The 20,272-nt window shown below is 42.2% G+C and overlaps 1 protein-coding gene across 3 annotated transcripts in view; it reads left to right on the top strand.

Annotated features, from left to right (window-relative positions):
• Positions 1 to 1,989: 1,989 nt before the first annotated feature.
• Positions 1,990 to 20,272, top strand: part of zc3h7bb (zinc finger CCCH-type containing 7Bb) — an 86,657-nt gene continuing 68,374 nt past the window's right edge. Inside the window, exons 1-6 of one of the 3 annotated variants that reach the window (XM_072588542.1) lie at positions 1,990 to 2,210; positions 2,324 to 2,552; positions 13,452 to 13,553; positions 17,510 to 17,549; positions 18,276 to 18,473; positions 19,589 to 19,747. In XM_072588542.1, the coding sequence (XP_072444643.1) occupies positions 13,486 to 13,553; positions 17,510 to 17,549; positions 18,276 to 18,473; positions 19,589 to 19,747 (465 nt within the window). In that variant the 5' untranslated portion in view covers positions 1,990 to 2,210; positions 2,324 to 2,552; positions 13,452 to 13,485. The remainder of the gene's footprint in view (positions 2,211 to 2,323; positions 2,553 to 13,451; positions 13,554 to 17,509; positions 17,550 to 18,275; positions 18,474 to 19,588; positions 19,748 to 20,272) is intronic. The other 2 variants (XM_072588541.1, XM_072588543.1) reach the window with 2 other exon arrangements.

A 20,272-nucleotide genomic window follows, 5' to 3' on the forward strand; every position in this document is an offset into this window, starting at 1 on the left:
TTTCCTCCAGTTTCCTCCCACAGCTGTACATCTCTAGGTGCATGTCAGGGGAATTGGCCATGCTAAATTGCCCATAGCGATAGGTACATTAGTCAGAGCGTAGTGGGTCTGGGTGGGTTACTCTTCGGAGGGTCGGTGTGGACTGGTTGGGCCAAAGGGCCTGTTTCCACACTATAGGGAATCTAATCTAATTAAAACCTCCAACCCTGGCAACATCCTTGTAAATCTTTTCTGAACCCTTTCAAGTTTCACAACATCCTTCCGATAGGAAGGAAACCAGAATTGCTGCAATATTCCAAAATCAGCCTAACCAATGTCCTGTACAACCACAACATGACCTCCCAACTACCGTATGCAATTACTCTGACCAATAAAGGAAACACACCAAATGCCTTCTTCACTATCCAAGCAACCTGCGACTCCACTTTCAAGCTGCAATATACCTGCACTCCAAGGTCTCTTTGTTCAGCAACACTTCCTAGGACCTTACCATTAAGTGTATAAGTCCTGCTAAGATTTGCTTTCCCAAAATGCACCACCTTGCATTTATCAAAATTAAACTTCATCACTATCTTTTTTGGGGGGAAGGCAGGAGAACCTGGAGCAGGGATTCAATTGATTAGACAAATGGCTTACTTCCGTCCTATGTCTTATGAACTTGCGGAAAGAACCTCAGTCTAACATCACATCTGAGAAACAGCATCTTCAACAACATTCCTCAGTATTGCAAAAAGAATGTTAGCATGGATTAGGTGCTCAAGTCCCTGGAGTAGGTTTCAAAACCATAAGACATACAAGATCATCAGAGGATTAGATAGGGTAGACAGTGAAAGTCTTTTTCCTAGGATGATGACGTCAGCTTGTATGAGTGGGCACTACAAATTGAGGAGTGGTAGAGTTAAGACAGATGTCAGAGGAAGGTTCTTTACTCAGAGTGTGGTAAGGGTGTGGAATGCCCTGCCTGCCAATGTAGCTAACTCAGCCATTTTAGGGAGATTTAAACAATCCTTGGATAAGGACATGGATGATGATGGGATAGTATAGGAGGATGAGCTTAGATGAGTTCACAGGTTGGCGCAACATCGAGGACTGAAGGGCCTGTTTTGCGCTGTATTGTTCTATGTTCTATAAGCAGTTCAGAACCAAAGCTGACCTTCTCATCTTTTACATCCTTAAGATAAAAAAATCTGCCTTGATTAGAGCATAGTTCATGGCTGCTGGGCATTCTAAAGCAATCTCATGACCAATAAAATAATTTTAAAAATATAGTCACAATTGCTTTAAAGATAGCCATACAGATTGCTGCATCCAACAGCAAGGTGCCACAATACTGCAGATATTGGAAATCTAGAGTAAAAACACAAAGTGCTGAAAATACTCAGCAAGCTGGGCAGTTTCTGTAGAGAATAAAATTGAGTTAGCGTTCTCGGATGTGATCTTTCAGCAAAATGGGTTTCTCTCTCCAAAGCTGTAGTCCTGGTGAAATAACTGCTTAGTTATCTTTATTGAAGAATAAAGCCAGGTGTATTCTTAGACAGTGAATGCCGTCCCAATAGCAAATGTAATTAACCATCTGATGAAAGGTATTATCCTGAAATGTTATATCTCAATGCCAGAACTGATAAATTTGTTCAAGTGCTTGGCATCTTTTTCAGCACCACTTAATCAAATCGACTACCAAGTGGTGATTTCCTTGGTTAACATTTATCTCTCAGCCAACCTCACAAAAACAGATGATCTGGTCATCCATCATCACTTGGCTGCTGGTGGGAGCTTGCTGTGTCCAAATTGACTGGGATGCAGATTTTCTTTGCTTAATTTGGAAATACGGTGAAGACAAGAATTGTTTACTTTGACAAAAAATAACCTTTCGATTACGTGGACTGGAAGAGGTGATTGAAATGTTCTGATGCAAAGAATGAGCTGGGGATGTGAATTGGTACAACATAGTCAAGTGTCAACATGTGTGTGGAAGGTTATGAATAATCACAAAGACTTGCACCATGTGAAAGGAAGACAGAGATTAGGACCTCAGGAGGCATTGCTCTTTTCTGACTGATTCGGTAAAGCAGGAAGCGTGCAGGCGATGCTGGCAATAAAGGCACTGAATAATTATAACGTTGAAATATCATGAACTGATCCAAAATTTGTGATTTTAATTCAGAAAAAAAAACTGGATGCAGTTGAAGGAAGGACTGATTGTAAAAGGGGTGAGTTAAAATTGTAAGCGTGGAAATTTATTTTTGTGAGGAAAGGTATTATTTCAAGTTGGTTGCCGTTGGAAATAGTTGTGAATGTTTTATATATTTTTCTCATCATTTAGCTAAACTCGGGGGTTGTGTTTTTTTGAGAGAAATTATTTCGAGGTGGTCTCGGGATCCACTTGTATGGAGATTCCTGTCTTCGGTTTCGGTTTCTCCCTCATTTGATCCGCTTCACGTGGTCCCCGGGACTCGCTTACATCGCAGCCGTGGGAACGTGTCGGAAGGCCGGGGAGCGATCTGCCCAAGACCGAGGCTCTGATGTATGCAGTAGGCCTTGGCTGTGAAAATGTATGTTTTGGAGGGAGAATAGTGAATTGAAACAACTTATAAAGTTCACGTTCATATAAAGTAGTTGGGCATGATATTTTGTTAGCATCTTTGACAAGAGTTGCTCCCTTCATCTAAGCTGACCCCAAATAATGTTCTTTCAGTCTCAGTTGTTTTTGTCCTGCTTTAAGATGGTGACTTGTCTTTTTGCCTTCACTTTTAATTTCCATCTGGTTCACTTGGATTTGTGATCAAGGCCTTGGCAGCGACAGTCACAGAAGAATAAAAGGAAACTATTGTATGTCACTGCACGATGGTCCTGAGCTGAATGAGTGCAGCTTGTTGGTGTCCAGAGAATATGTGAAAGCAAAAATGCTGCGTATGCTGCAAATGCAGGAGAAATTCGAAAGAGTCCAGTCAAACTCGACATGTTGACTGTTTCCATAGATGCTGCCAGACCCCCAAGGTTCTCCAACATTTTCTCTACTCGTTCCAAATGATATGTTCCTGCTAATGATGACTTTTTTTAAATTTTGGGACCAATTTGCACATTCCTACTTTGTTTTCATGGGGAAATCCAGTTTGGAGATGCAAGCCCACTTAATTCAGTGGCCTCGAGCAAATTGTCTTGACATAGTGTGAGGGCAGATAGTAGCATCATGGTGCTGCTACTGGACTAGTAATCCAGAGGCCTAGAGTTATGTTCTGTTAACACAGGTCGAAGTCCTACCCTCCTACTATGGTCAACTGTTGAAATTTAAATTCTATAATGAGAGGAAGTGATGTAAAAATGAAGAGGTTATGCTTCAGTTTTGTGGGGTATAGGTGAGACCACAACTTGAGAGTTATAGAGGTCTACAGGAGAAAAATATTCTTTGGTTCACCAGGTCTATTCCGGTGAAAAACAAATACCTAACCATTCTAATCTCATTTTCCAAGACTTGATTCACAGCTTTGTAGATTTTGGCATCACAAGAGCAATTCGAAATACTAGTTCAATGTTAGGAGAGTTTCTGCCTTTACCACTAAGAGTTCCAGATGCCCATCAGCCTTTAGTAGAAAAAATACTTTCATATCCCCTCTAACCTTTTCCTGCTTAAATCTACAACCTCTTGTAATTGATCCCTCCACCAAGGGGAAAGAAAGGCTTTTATCTATCTTATCTATACCCTTCATAATTTTATATATCTCAAGCATGGTACCCCTCAATCTCCTGTGCTCCAAGGAAAACAAATCCACTCTTTTCAATCGCCAATCCTTCTGCCACAGGCCTCTAGTCTGAATAAGAATCCTCTACCACCATCCTCTGTGTCCTACCAATAAGCCAATTTTGTATACAATTGGGTAGCTTTCCCTGGATCCCATTTGATCTAACCTTTCTAACCGGACGACCATGCAGAACTTTATCAAAGACTTTGCTAAAGCCCATATTGACAATGTCTATTGCTCTGCTTTCAGCTATCTTCTTGGTCATCTCTTCAGAAAGATCAAGTTAGTGAGAAGTGGTTTTCCATGCACAAAGCCATGCTGATTATCTCTAATCGGTCATTGCCTCTTCAAATACATTTTAAAAACTCTCTTACAGAATCCCATCTAACAGTGTACCTACCATTTGACATCAGGCTCACCGGTGTACAGTTCCCTGCATTTTCTTTACTGCCTGTCTTAAATAACAGCACAACATTAGCCACTCTCCAGTCTTTTGGCACTTCACTTGTGGAAATCTTTGATAGAAATATCCTAGCAAGAGGCTCTGCAATCTCTTCTTAGATTCCAACAGTGTTCTGAGATTCACCTGATCAGATCCTGGGCATTATCTACCTTTATGCATTTTAATACCTCCAGCACCTCCACTTCTGTAATACAGACTCTTTTCAAGACATCATTATTCATTTCCCCAAATTCTCTAGCTTCTGTGTCTTTCTCCATGATGAATACTGATGTGAAATATTTGTTTGGTGTCTCACCTTTCTCGTGTGGTTCTACGCATAGATGACCTTTTTGATCTTTCAGGGGCTCTATTCTTTCCCTACTCTTTAGCACTTAATGCATTTGTAGAATCTTAGGATTCTCCCTAACCTTATTTGCTAAAAATGTGTCATGTCCCCTTTTTGCCTACCTGATTTCCCTCCTACATATACCGTTACTGCCTTTATATTCTTATAGGGATTCACTTGATTCCTAGCTGTCTATACCTGACATATACCTCCTTTTTCTTGACCAGAGCTTCAGTATCCCTAGTCATCCAGAATTCCTTATTCAACCAGCCTTGCCCTTGGATCCCATGGCTCTTACCTTTGATATCAGCCTCCATGTGGTGCATTATCAAATTCTTTGCTGAAGTCTAAGTAAAGGGCTTATGGCCGAAAGGTTGACTCTCCTGTTCCTTGAGTGCTGTCTGACTTGCTGTGTTTTTTCCAGTGCCACATTTTTCGACTCTGAAGTCTAAGTAGACCATGCCAAATACCTTGGCCTCATCCAAAGACCTGGTCACCTTTGCGATTTTGGAGAAAATTTGTGGCTCAGGTTGAGGTTCAGGTTGTAAGGTTGCTCGCTGAGCTGGTAGATTTGTTCTCAGACATTTCATCACCATGCTCAGTAACATCATCAGTGAGCCTCCACTGAAGCACTGGTGTTCTGTCCCACTTTCTATTTATGTGTCTTGGTCTGTTGTGGTGGGTGATATCACTTCCGGTTCTTTTTCTGAGAGGCTGGTAAATGGGATCTAAATCGATATGCTTGTTAATGGAGTTCCGGTTTGAATGCCAGGCCTTCTTGGATGCTGCCTGAACTGCTGTGCTCTTCCAGCACCACTAATCCAGATTCTAGGAATCTTGTGCATGTCTTTGTTTAGCCTGTCTCGGGATAGATATATTGTCCCAGTCAAACTGGTGTCCTCTTCGTCTGTGTGGGTAAATAATGTTGCTAGTGGATCTAAAGAAAGGGAATTCATGGAATGCTTACAGGATGGCTTTTTGGAACAGCTTGTCATGGAGCCCACAAGAGAGCAGGCTATTCTGGACCTAGTGCTTTGCAATGAACCAGACTCTATAAAAGATCTTAAAGTAAGGGAACCCTTAGGAAGTAGCGACCATAATATGGTAGAGTTCAGTCTGGAGTTTGAAAGGGAGAAGGCGAAATCTGATGTAATGGTGTTACAGTTGAATAAAGGTAATTATGAGGGCATGAGAGAGGAACTGACTAAAATAGACTGGAAGCAGAGGCTAACCGGGAAGACACTAGAGCAAAAATGGCAGGAGTTTGTAGGTATAATTGAGGACACTGTACAGAGGTTCATTCCCAAGAAAAGAAAGATTAACCGGGGAGGGATTAGACAACCTTGGCTGACAAAGGAAGTCAGGAAATGTATTAAAGAAAAAGAGAGATCCTATAAAGTGGCTAAGAACAGTGGGAAATCAGAAGATTGGGAAGGATACAAAAGCAAACAGAGGATAACAAAGAGTGTAATAAGAAATGAGAGGATCAAATATGAAGGTAGGCTAGCCAGTAATATTAGAAATAATAGTAAAAGTTTCTTTCAGTACATAAGAAACAAACGACAGGCAAAAGTAGACATTGGGCCACTTCAAACTGATGCAGGGAGCCTAGTGATGGGAGATAAGGAAATAGCAGGAGAACTTAACAAGTACTTTGCGTCAGTTTTCACAGTGGAAGACATGAGTAATATCCCAAAAATTAAAGGGTGTCACGGGGCTGAGTTGAGTATGGTTGCCATTACAAAAGAGATAGTGCTAGAAAAGTTAAAAAGTCTTAAAATTGATAAATCTCCTGGCCCCGATGGGATACACCCTAGAGTTCTGAGAGAGGTTGCTGAGGAAATAGCAGAGGCATTGGGTGAGATCTTTCAAGAGTCACTGGAGTCAGGAAAGGTCCCAGATGATTGGAAGATGGCTGTAGTAACCCCCTTGTTCAAGAAAGGATCAAGGCAAAAGATGGAAAATTATAGGCCAATCAGCGTAACCTCGGTTGTTGGTAAAATTCTAGAATCCATCATTAAGGATGAGGTTTCTAAATTCTTGGAAGAGCAGAGTCTGATTAGAACAAGTCAACATGGATTTAGTAAAGGGAGGTCATGCCTGACAAACCTGTTGGAATTTTTTGAAGAGGTAACAAGTAGGTTAGACCAGGGGAACCCAGTGGATGTGGTCTATCTGGACTTTCAAAAGGCCTTTGATAAGGTGCCACACGGGAGACTGCTGAGCAAGGTGAGGGCCCATGGTGTTCGAGGTGAGCTGCTGGGATGGATTGAGGATTGGCTATCTAACAGAAGGCAGAGAGTTGGGATAAAAGGTTCTTTTTCAGAATGGCAGCCGGTGACGAGCGGTGTCCCGCAGGGTTCGGTGCTGGGGCCACAGCTGTTCGCATTATATATTAATGATTTGGATGAGGGAACCGGGGGCATTCTAGCGAAGTTTGCCGATGATACAAAGTTAGGTAGACAGGCAGGTAGTACTGAGGAAGTGGGGAGGCTACAGAAGGATCTAGACAGGTTGGGAGAGTGGTCCAGGAAATGGCTGATGGAATTTAACGTGAGCAAGTGCGAGGTCTTGCACTTTGGCAAAAAGAATATAGGAATGGACTACTTTCTAAATGGTGAGAAACTTAATAAAGCCAAAGCACAAAGGGATCTGGGAGTGCTAGTCGAGGATTCTCTAAAGGTAAACATGCAGGTTGAGTCTGTGATTAAGAAAGCGAATGCAATGTTGTCTCTTATCTCAAGAGGGTTGGAATATAAAAGCAGAGATGTACTACTAAGACTTTATAAAGCTCTGGTTAGGCCCCATTTGGAGTACTGTGTCCAGTTTTGGTCCCCACACCTCAGGAAGGACATACTGGCACTGGAACGTGTCCAGCGGAGATTCACACGGATGATCCCTGGAATGACAGGTCTAGCATATGAGGAACGGCTGAGGATACTGGGATTGTATTCGTTGGAGTTTAGAAGATTAAGGGGAGATCTAATAGAGACGTACAAAATAATACATGGCTTTGAAAAGGTGGATGCTAGAAAATTGTTTCTGTTAGGCGAGGAGACTAGGACCCATGGACACAGCCTTAGAATTAGAGGGGGTCATTTCAGAACGGAAATGCGGAGACATTTCTTCAGCCAGAGAGTGGTGGGCCTGTGGAATTCATTGCCACGGAGTGCAGTGGAAGCCGGGACGCTAAATGTCTTCAAGGCCGAGATTGATAGGTTCTTGTTGTCTAGAGGAATTAAGGGCTACGGGGCGAACGCTGGCAAGTGGAGCTGAAATGCGCATCAGCCATGATTGAATGGCGGAGTGGACTCGATGGGCCGAATGGCCTTACTTCCACTCCTATGTCTTATGGTCTTATGGTCTTATGGTATGGATACTAGTGATAGTTGGTCATGTCTTAGTGGCTAGTTGACGCTCCTGTACCCTGGTCACCTTTTCAAAATATTCAATCAAGTTGGTCAGAGATGAGGTCCCCTTGATAAACCTTGTTCTTATTTGAGGAGGGATAGCAATGTGTTGGAGGCAATTCAAAGGAGGTTTACAAAATTACCTGGAATGAGTGGGTTGCCTTATAAGGAAAGATTGACAGGCTGGGCTTGGCTTCAGTGGAGTTTAGAAGAATGAAATTGATGGAAGTCCATAATATCCTGAACAGTTTTGACAAAGTGAACATGGAAGTGATGGTTTCCTCCTATGACTGAGTCTAGCAATAAAGGTCAATGTTTTAAAGTTAGGAGGTGATGAGAGTGATAAGGAGAATCTTTTTTTCTGAGGATTGTGTGAATTTGGAACTCTCTGCCTCAGAAGGCAGTGAAGGTGGGGGCTCATGATTAGAAGGCAAGGTGTTTCCTGTCTTCTTTTGGTTCGCCATCTAAAAACATTTGGAGAATTCTGTCAGTGGTGACCATTAGAAATCGACCGAAATTGACCCTGTTGATCTTACCCGTGTAGGCTTGAACGTCTTGTGGCAGCCTTCCATCTAGTAGGATGATGAATTGCATCCTGCTGGTCAACTCTAGCATGTCTCCTGTGTTATATTCATATTCTGCAATGAGAATAAAGTATTATCCCATGGAGATCTCGGGTTGTCCAAACATCAGGGTGCCCCTCTCGGTTCTCGACCTGAACCTATAGATATGCAGAGCATTACGGACGGCGCTGGCTTGGATGCAGGAATTGCTGGAAAGATAACAGTTAGGTAAAAGTCCACCTTTGGGCTCCACTCTGGATTATTTTGTCCCCATTTACTCCATTAGCCTTCATCTCTGTCTCAAGGTAGCCATAAAGCAGATGAGCTATTTGCCTTCAGCTGGGAGTTTGCTCATGCTTATCAGGATATGTCCATGTTCAGATGACTCTGTGCACTACATGTGTGTAGGTCAAACCTTCCAGGTTTCTCAGAAAGTTTAGCCTGTAGCTGTGAGAGACCCGCTTTCCATGTAACACCACAAGGAGGAGCAGGTGAGGACATACCAACAGACGGGCCGATGTACTGACATGAAGAGGCCTGTGTACTCCGCTTGCTTTTGTCACTTTGCTGCTCGTGGTGTCCGCTGAACATGAGAAGCAAACTCGTGTAATAAAACAGATAGAAGGTCACTGGGCCCGAAACTTTAACTGTGATTTCTCTGCACAGATGCTGCCACGCCTGCTGAGCTTTTCCAGCAATTTCTGTTTTTATTTCTGATTTCCACGATCTGCAGTTCTTTAGATTTTTATTTACTCTGTTCCAGGAGTTCTATATGAAATGAAATTAAAGAAAAGAACAATCTCCATCTAGTGGTTGTTGTATATAGACTAAGTTCATTTTCCTGACTTTCTGATGACTTGCAGTTTGGCGTAAGGGAAACAACTTTGCCCTGCCCTCTCTGTTCACCATAGAGCTGTTTCCCCTCAGTCATAGTCCAGAAACAGTAAAAGCTTACATAACACTACATAAAATGTTTAGAAGCCATTTAGCACAACAGTTCCACACAGACCTCTCCATAACTCATTTCATCTTATTTTGTCTTCAAAACCTTTTGAACAAAGAGATTTCTTCTAAATTCCTTATTTGATTAATTCACAATTTTTAAAAAATATGCCATCCAGTTCTGAAGAGGGTTCAGTTGACCTGAAACATTAACTTTGTTTTCTCTCCACAAATGCTGCCAGACCTGCTGTGTTTCATTAGCAATTTCTGTCTTTGTTTCAGACTTCCAGCTTCTGCAGTGATTTGTTTTATTTGTATGTCCCCTTTGCTTTGGATTCGCTCATGTGCCACAATGTCATCTCTGAGTCTACCCCGTGGAATCTTGTCATAACTTTAAAGGCCTCCATTAGGTACACGTTATTTTTCTCTAGGAAGGAGGCAACATGTTTTAAAAATATTTTATAAGCTTTTCATTTGTTCACCTGACTTCCTCACTATGTTGGATAGTCTAACCCCACCCTCCCCAATTATGCCACATTTTTGATTTAGTCTATTATTGTCACACGTACCTAGGTACAGTGAAAAGTTTTGTTTTGCATGCAGTACTGGCAGATCATACTATACAAAGTGTGTTAAGGAAATAGAACAGAGTGAGGAATGCAATGTTATGGCTGCAGAGAACGTGCACAAAGAGCGAGATTAACATTAAATTTAAAATTTGAGAGGTCCATTCAGAAATCTAATAACAGGAAGCAGCAGATCTTGAATCTGTTGCTACACTGTCAATGCTATCACTTTAAGAGGTTATTTTAGTCTTTTCTTTTGAAGAGAGGCTGTAAGGCAAACTGGCTACTGAAGCCTTCTTGAATAAACACGTTTGGACGCCTTTGGTTTTTTTTAAACAGCCCGAATGGGTGTGGCCAGCTCTCACAGATCCAGATTTCTGGGTTTTGGTTTATCAGTGGCTAATTTGGGTCTCGAAAGAGTTGGAATCTTCAGTGAATGTCTGCTGGCTGATGCACTCTCTGAATTTACTCTTGATGTGTTTTCCTCCTGGATTGGAGAACTGCATGTGAGAATCTGTGTTTGAATTTTCCTTTTTGCCAAGGGGTGTGTTTATGGAATGTTTCTATCTTGGAACAGTTAATTAATATTGGTTACTGTATCTAATGTTTTGTTTCGTTTTCCAATAGAGTTAAGTTGTTCTCAGTTCTCTTTCTTTTGTTGTATTTTAGCCATAGTGTTTAAGTAAATTGTGCTTTGCTTGATGTTGAGTAGTTTGACCGGTCACCATTGCATCTGGAACAGACACTTTACATTTGCCTTTGAAATAAGCAAAAGTTAGGGTCTAGGCTATCTCCTCAAATAATTTTGAGGGGGTCTGGTCTGGTCCATGATAGTATGTGTTTTTAAGCTTTTGTATCTTCTGTCCGATAGAAGAGGTTGGAAGAGATTATAACCGGGGTGGAAGGGGTCTCTGATGTTGGCTGTCTTTCTGAGGCGGAAGTGAGGACTGCAGATACTGGAGATCAGAGCTGAAAATGTGTTGCTGGAAAAGCGCAGCAGGTCAGGCAGCATCCAAGGAGCAGGAGAATCGACGTTTCGGGCATGAGCCCTTCTTCAGGGCTCCTGAAGACATTTCTGAAGAAGGGCTCATGCCCGAAACGTCGATTCTGCTGCTCCTTGGATGCTGCCTGACCTGCTGCGCTTTTCCAGCAACACATTTTTAGCTCTGACTTTCTGAGGTAGCAGGAAGAATAGATGTAGTCAGTGAATGGAAGGCTGGTTTTCATGACGGACAGGGCTGTATCCACAACTCTCTGTGGTCTCTTATGGCCTTGGGAAGAGCAGTTGCCATACCAAGCCACGATGCGTCCAGATAAAATGCTTTCCAAGGTGTTGGAGCAGCAGCGATTTGATCAAGGTCTTCAGAATTTTGAGAAGCTTTACTTGAGGACAGAAGATGAAACTATTTTGAATGGTCGGTGGGTATGTGTAAGCAGATTTATGGTTATTGGCAAATTAGGTCTTCTTTAACAGCATGTTGCTGTGATCTGGAATGCAATGCCTGGAAACATGAAGGAAAAGGTTTTGAGAAGTAATTTGCATGATAAAAGTCCAGGAGAATGGGGCTAATTAGATAGTTCTTGCAAAGACCCTTTCTTCCAGCTACCAACCAGGTTCATTCCTCCCAACAACCAAACAGGCCTTACCCACCACCAGTGTTCACCCATCACCAACTCACCATTCTGCCCCTCTTTCCCCCCCCCCCCTTTTATCTGCAGCTCCCCTTGTCCCCACCTCCATTCCTGAAGAAGGATTATACACGAAATGTTGACTTATCCATCTCCTGATTGTTGCCTGGCTTGCTGTGTTCTTCCAGCCTCCTGCTTGTCAAATTGCAAAGAACTGACATGTAATGGGCCAAGTGGCCTAATCCTGTAATTTACAATTCCAACTCAGTAATTCTCCTTATGAGAAAAATCAAATGCATTGTGCTATCCCTGTTAACAAGCTAAATAGTTTCTCCTCAGTAATTTTCCTGATGCTTTCTGTACCTTAAAACAGTCATATCACCTTTGTGATTATTTGTTTACCTCAAACATCTCCAAAAAGAACTTTTTGCAGACCTTTCTGCTAATATAGTCATAGTTGGTATCCTCCATCAGAAATGTTATTGTGAACATGCTAAATGGTCCTCGTGACAAGACAGCATAAACGGAACTGTGAAAGGACAGTATTGTCATGAATATTAACTTGATTGGTACATTGAGAGATCAATATATAAGATTGTGTCGAGGGTCTTGTGGTACAGGAGTAGTGTCCTACCCCTGGGCCCAGGTTCAAGTCCCGCCTCTGAACAGGTTGACCAGAAACATCTCTGAGGTTAAGCAATGTGACTAGGGTGAAGACTATGAGATTCTTTCCTGTTGCCTTCCTCATGTATTTAACTGAGCCATGAGTCCCCCTTCCCAACAGAAGCCCCAGCTGTAAGCATCTAGTGTCCCTCGAGGTTCCATCTCTTCCGTCATCCCCGCCAATGATTTGCTTGTTCTCCCAACAGCTGCTCGAGAGACGCAGGCACAATAAACTAGGCTGACGCTCCCAGTGCAATACTCGGGGAGTACTGCACATTCAGAGGTAGAGTCTTTTGGAAGAGAATTTAAACTAAAATGCATCTGCCTTCCAAGGTGGATGTAAAAGATCCCATTGCACTGTTTTGGAGAAAAGAAAGCTGGCGCCATAGAAAGATAACAGCACAGAAGTAAGTCATTCAGCAGACGACCCTATGGCAGCTCTCACACGAAGTGTGTTTTACATATATTGCAAAATTGCTGTTTTCTGTTGTACCTCCTCATCTTTCTTTATTGTTTGCAGTGTTATGTGCCCTGCACAATGACTATAATTTTATTTTGAAGAAGTTAACATTGTTGGTTGAGTCCATTAGTTTGATTAAGAAATTTCTGAGTTCAACACTCATATTAAAAGGTTTCAGCTCAAACTAAGCTATTGCTCCAACAGATGGAATACTGTATTGCTGATCAGAGTGCTGTCCAATGTTTTTGTCAGGTCATGTCGAACTGTGACCTACCTGCCTGTGGTGTTTTCGCACAGAGGAGTAGCAGTCAGTCATGCCAGCAGTATCACCGTGGAGCAAAAGTGTGGAATTCTGTCCTGTGCAGTGCTTTTGGAGGACCTTCACATTGACTGAAGTGTTTTACCAAGACTGTGTGGAGGGCAGTTGGAAAGGGCAGTAAATGCCAGTCTTCTCAATGATGCCAACATCCTGCAAATGGATTAATAAATGAAAACCACCTCCTTGTAGTACCTGCTGAGCACAAAATTGCTGCAGTCATGTTCCCATATATCAATAATCACTGCCCTCCAAACTAGTTGATGTGAAGCACTTTGTGATGTCTCAAACTGTGAGACTGAGTTCTAAATATAAATGTGGGTCTTTTATTTATGTCATGTTCCTTCTCTAACAGTAGTTCTTTCTCTTTCCAGGCAGTGACTGATAGTACTATCTGCAGCTGTTAACATGTCAAGTACATCACCTGGAAGGCAGAAACGCAAGGAGGAAATTCAGAAAGGCCTACATTTTATTCAGTAAGTGAACCAAACAAGACCTCTTTCCTATAAGAGTAAAGCAATCCAATGAGCACTAGCATTCTTGGATGACAAAGACAGGGTTTAGCCAGTTAGTACCACACGAAAGATTCTTAATTAAATTCATGCCATGAGTTAACTCATTTTACTTTGGGTCGTCTGTTGATCACAGAACCACTAGGTGGTGAAGGAGGAAAAGAAATCAGTCAGTGTGATCACAATTGAGTGAACCTCTCCTGGAGAATAAATCCACTGAGATAAGATGAAGATGTGACTTTACTACCTCGTGATTTCTTTATTACTGCATATTCTGTTAACAATCAGTGTCCTAGTAGTTATTGAGAACAGAAGGAAGAACTTGTAAAATCTCTGAATTGCTCCATTACGAAAGATTTGACCCTTGCTAAAATGTGGACTGCATGGGAGGCCAGCTGTCCTCATCCAAGTGACTTTTCTTCTGGGGTGATGGTAGCTTATTTACACAGCAACTGGGATGGGCTCCATATGGGCCTGAGTCTGATCCTCTCTTTTTGTGACACTGATCCAAATGTCACTTCCATCATTTGTTCCCAGATTGATTTTTAAAAGAATGTTATTATCATCTGGGTGGTCTGCCTCCACAGTACTAAGTCACGTTGCATTTCTGATGAAGGGCTTATGCTGGAGACGCGACTCTCCTGCTCCTCGCATGCTGACTGACCTGCTGTGCTTTTCCAGCACCACACTTTTCAACTCTGACTTGCCAGCATCTGCACTCCTCACTTTCTCCACATTGCCTCTCCTCTGTTTAGACCAGGCCAGAACCCCTGGAAGCCTTTTAAGATAGCCCAGACCCTAACTTTGCTAGTTGTTTTAATCAGGTGTCTAACAGATATTCCAGGAGTGAATAGCCAGACTGCTGAAACCAAACCAGAGAAAAGCTGAGCTGGGAGAACTGGCTGCTCCCCTTTCATTGTACAAGAGTTTGTTTTAAAACTTGAAAGCCTTTTTCCTGAGGCTGTATCAGTTAGTTATAATCAAGTTGACCCTAAAACCTTTCAAACCTAGGCCTTTCAGAATCGCTGCTTTTACAACCACACTGGAGGAAAAAAAAAGCCAAGGACAGCATAACCTTGTTAAAGGAACAGCATCGTTACATCTCTGATTATCCAACTCTCCAGAAACTAAGGATGAACCCTAAGATCTTTGTGTCTGCAGGTTGCAGTATCACACCACACAGTGAAGAAGCCCTCTGAACTATTCCATTTAGCCTCTACTATCCAATCAGACAACCGTATCTTTGGATCCAACCACAAGGTTTTTTCTCCCTTCTCTTATATTTATAGGGACATAAATTCCAATGCTTTTCATTACTCTCCTTGCATTATTCCTTTTATTAGCTCCCTGAAATAAGTGCACAGAGGCCAATCTCTCATCACCAAGTCACCCTTCATTTAGATGTGCAGTGGCTGTGACCAGTCAGTTCAAAGCTAGTCCCTAGACTGAGGAGACTTTCTGAATCTCCTGTCTGTCAGCCAGGGCTTCCTGATTGGTTCAGATTAACAACCCCAAACGAGGATCTCATAGTCAATGAGAGCCACCTGGCTCAAATTCCAATTACTACAAACCCCACCACCTCCCACCCCACATCCCTGCGCCCCCCCCCCCCACCCCCCCCCCCCATGCCAACCCCAACATCCTTTAACACTGCTCCCAGGATGAAGAAGACAGCTGACCAATACAAATTGAGTAATCACATAGTTCTAAGGGAGAATTTTCACCCCTGGTACCTCCTTAACCCAGACCTATGCTATTTCCTCATTGCATTTGTACATCTTTCCTTTGAATACATTTATAAAGTCATAAGAAATTGCTCCAGTCCTGTTATCAAATCGGCTCCACTATTTGATAAGATCCTAGTTGGTCTGATTATGACCTTAACTACACTTTCCTGTCTGTCCTCTTTAACCCTTCACTTTCTTGTTGATCAAAAAGCTACCCAAGTCAGAATTGAGTATAGCCATTTCTCTTTTGAAAGTCATTACTCAGTTCATTTCCACCATCCTTTCAGCGCTGCATTTCAGATCATCAAAATTTGTATAGCATTAATTTTGCCGAACACATTTGAAAATTTCTCACTTCTCAACTCTCCTGCCAGTGGGAACAGTTTCCTACTATTGACACAAAATTATCAGGGGTTTTGATAATCAGTCATTATCTGCTAGGGGCTTTCTCTGTTCGAAAGAGAGTGAAATGGTAATGTGGTTCTGCATCAAGAATCAATGGTATAAGTTGAGGAGGCAGCCTTCTATGAACTATAATAATAGCCCCAGAAAATTTCCCTGGATTTTTTTTTCATTTAAGAAGAACAATCTCAGTTTCTGTAGTCTGTCTACATTGCTGAATTACCTTACCCCAATACGATTTTAATCATCATCTTTGCGTCTTCTTCAGGACCTTGTGAACCTTTGTAATGAAATGGACATAATAGTGGAAATCTGACCTATAAATATTTCCATTTTAATTGTATATAAACGACTCTCCCAAAGGTTACAATTCAGTTTGCTAGCAGTGATTAGAATCCATGCCTCTGTAGATGCTAGTATGCCTCTACAAAGCTGGGAGGTTACTTGTACTGTATAACCTTTTATTACATCAACAAGGTTCTGGGAGAACTACCTTCATATCTTCCTTTTGACATTTGGGACAGAATCTTCTGCTTGTGAGGTTGGTGAGCACAGATGCAGCAAAGGCCTGGTAGTAGCTTACTCAAAACTCACCACCATCCTGACTCCATTGGAATTAGGTTCTGGGTGGGAAGTTGAAAGGTTGATGCTCCCACCCTGCCCCTGATTGAGACCCTTAAGTGGTCAATTAAGGGTCTCTTATGGCTGGGGTCACTTGATCAAAGCAGTCTATGCCTGATCAAGGGACTTGACTGACTTGGTGGATTAGGGGTGTTGCCTATTGGGAGTCACGTCTCAGCCCTTTGCCCTGATTCTGGTGTTGCTCTCCTTGAAACAGGGAATCCAAGAAACACGCGCACGCACACACCCTCCCCCATCCCCAAGCAACACAACAGCCATAGCCTCCTGCACTGCTGAGTGTGAATGCTCCCAGTTTCCAAATGGCCTTCCTTCGCAGATAGCTCTCTCATTAGCTGCCTGCTGGGATTCCTATCCTCTCAACAAGATGGCGCCATTTGTCTCAGCAACTGAACCAAACAGGTGTGCTGCGATGCGATGTCGGCCTGGCTTTCTGAAAGTGCAACCAGGCCAAGCAAGCTCTCCACGTATTTGTTACTGATGCAGTACTCCTGCTAGTCACATTTCTGTGTGGCTACATTGTTGCTGAACCATCCAACTCCCTGTGATAATTTAAAGTGGAGCCATAGGTGGGAAGAACATCCATTTGGAATTGATTGTCTTTGTTGAATATAACAGCAGTTTTCAAATATGAAATCGGCAGCTTGTGACTGAATGTAACCAGGCAGAGTGTAAAGTTGGAAATTTGCTAAGTGGGGGAATTTTAAGGGTTAATTGCTTTCTGAAATCTAGCCTCATTTGCATTTAGCATTTCACTAATAATTTACCAAAATAATTTTTCAGAAGGAGCTGTAACAATAAGGCCAACGGCTACAAAGACCAAGGTTAAAAGTGCATTTGCATTCTAGCTCCTACTTTCTCTTCGGAGGCTCTTCCAATTCTGGCCTTCCTTGGTCACTAGAAGGAATCCAGGTCCTAAGGACTGGAATTCTCCCTATTAATCCCTCTACTTCTCTTCGTTCCTTTTAAGATGCTCCTTAAAAGCTGCCTCTTCAATCAGTCTTTGTAACATCTACCGTAATATCTCCAGATTTGATTCAGTGTCACACCTTGTTCAGCAGCACATTGGCCATTTCACAGTGTGGTGTTCCGATAGTTGCTGTTGCTAAGAAATCTCACTAATAGCTTTCCATATTTTCTGCTTCCCACCAGATCTCCCTTGCCTTATCCAGGAAGTCAAGATGAATATGAGGTACAAGTAATTGCTGCTTTCTTGGCATTTTTTTTTTGTTTAATTTATTATTTCTTTCGCCGCCCCCCCCTCCCCCACAAGTGAAGGCAAACCAAAGCACTTCCCCTATTGGGAAATATAACCTCCCTTTCTCAGCTGCTGTTTCCTAAGTGAATGAGATGGTGTGTTACTGACAAGTTTGCCAGTTGTGGAGGTTAGCATTGCTGTCTTACAGCGCCGGGGATGCAGGTTTCAGCCTCAGGCGACTGTCTGTGTGGAGGTTACACATTCTCCCCGTGTCTGTGCATGTTTCCTCCAGGTGTTCCAGTTTCCTCCCACAGTCCAAAGATGTGAAGGTTGGCCATGCTAAATTGCCCATAGTTTCAAGGGATGTGCAGGTTAGGTGGATTAGCCATGGGAAATGCATTGTTACAGGGATAGGGTAGGGAGGTGGGCCTGTGTGGGATGCTCTTCGAAGGATTGGTGTGGACTTGATGGGCCAAATGGCCTGCTTCCAATCTGTTGGGATTCAATGATAAGGATGTAAGAAATGAATAAATATTAATATTAATATTTCTTTATTGGGAGTCAGGAGGGGCTACAATACTATACTAACCAAACGTGAAGATTATGAATGAGATTATAGTGAAATTGTAGAACTGTAGGAGAGTGGTGTGTACTTTCACACGGTAATCTAATGAAGGGTGAATTTTTAATATACAATTTTCTTTTTCTCCATGTGTCCAGACGTTTCTGCACCAGCTGGTTAAAAACTTGCTGGAGGAAGGTAACGGGCTGTACAGAGAAAATGATTATAAACTGGCCCTGGCCCAGTACATCGAAGCCTTGAATGTAGCGCAGTATGCAGAATCAGATGAGGTGGTAATCTCGCAGCGTCTGCTCGAGAAACTGTACGTTAATCGAGCTGCCTGCTACTTCAGTATGGTGAGTATTTATACATTTTTTAAAAGTGTATTAGTACTTTCAGGGTAAAAATATACACTTGTCACTTTCATGATGATCTAGCCAGTATTTATTTCTTGATCAGTAACAGTAAAAACATGTTATCTGGTTGTGATTTGTGGAATCTTACTGTGCACAAAAATTGTTTCCCCACATTACAAGAGTGACTAATGATACTTTGCAAGTGCTTCATTGTCTGTGAAACAAGTCAAAAATTGTGAACAGTCTGTCTTGACTGTGTCTGTGAATTTGCACAGTGATGGATTTGTTACAAATTTTTTTCATTTTGTGAAGTGTTGTTATCAATGGTGAAATATGCTGGATACCTTCAATTCTGTGTTCAGTTGTTCATTGCCCCTGTTTATTGCCCCTGTTTATATCCCAAGTGGAATCACTACACATACACCAGTGATCCACAGCTGTTGCAGATTCATAACCTCTTATTCTGGCTTGGGGGCCTGTGCTCATGGTGGAGACTGGTAAGGGCATGAGGACTTTTAAAATAGGATAGAATAGCCTTTACTGTCATGTGCGCTCGAATGAATGAAGTAAAAAGTTTGTAATGTTGCAGCTTTGGTGCCATCTTAGGGACTGGGTACCTAGCTCTTCTTCAAGTGTTTGATACAGAATTGAAAAAGTAAAAAAAAGTTTAGCATAGGAATACAAAGTTTTAAAAAGTACTCGACTTGCTCAAAGTCCGGGTTAACAATAAAAGTGTCTTTAAGTTTAAGGAGTTAAAGTTGGTACGAGGGAGAGGAAAAAAATGCAGAAAAGAAAAAGAAAAAAGAAAGGAAAAGGATCTGGCGAAACAGAGGCGTTGTAACAGGAGCGTCCTGCTATGCCGCCATCTTGCTTCAATTTTTAATGAACCAACATTAGTTACAACCAACTGTCGGTCTTTATAAGTGGGTCAAGACACTCTCAGTGGTTGAAGTATTACCTGGACTAGTATCTGTAGAACCCCAAGTCCAGAAAGTCTCAGCACCTTCAGAAACTAGGGGAGAATTGAAATGAAAAGGTGACCTGTATCCTTTTAAGACAGACAGTAAAGGAGAAACAAGAATCTGTATGGTGATGACGTTTTGCTGTTATTGCAGGGTGTGTACGAGAAAGCTTTGGAAGACTGTGAGAGCACACTAAAGCTCAATGAAACTAACTACCGGGCACTTTATCGGAAAACACAAGCACTCAATGCGCTAGGAAGGCATAAAGAAGCTTATGAATGCATTGCCAAATGCTCCTTCGCTGTTCCACAGGTGAGTAGATCTGTAGTGCATTGTTGATGCTTCCGCCTGGATGTGAAATATTGAAATCAACAAGGGGAAGGCAGCTCGTTCACTTCTTTCCATTTCCGAAGATCATAATGTCTTTGCACCCATCTCTCAGTTTGAACGTTACACAGGAGTTAAAGCAGGTTTTAGTTCTCCTAACTAACAACTAAGGTGAGTAAGTTGGAACTATCCAACTCTCTGACTGTACCTCTGATTTGGGGGCATTTTTGGAGGGGTCCAGATGCCAGGTATTTGCCCATGGGAAATTTCAACTTCCAGAGCAATTCCCAGAGAATCGGATGCAGCAGGACTTCTGTTGTGCAACTCTCAGCAACAGTCTTTTACTTGATTTTGAAGCTTTGAATCCTGAATCCAAATCATTTATTCAGGTCATGAGCAACAGTGCTTCAAGCAACTGAGCCTGGTTGAAAATTATTTCGCCCCTTCCACTGCAATAGGAGAAAATCTTTAACTCCAGTTTTGTTGTCAGTTCTTACTCATGCTGCTCCT

This window comes from Chiloscyllium punctatum, chromosome 18 (genome assembly GCF_047496795.1).
Source record: "Chiloscyllium punctatum isolate Juve2018m chromosome 18, sChiPun1.3, whole genome shotgun sequence".
In the NCBI taxonomy this organism is placed as follows: Eukaryota; Metazoa; Chordata; class Chondrichthyes; order Orectolobiformes; family Hemiscylliidae; genus Chiloscyllium; species Chiloscyllium punctatum.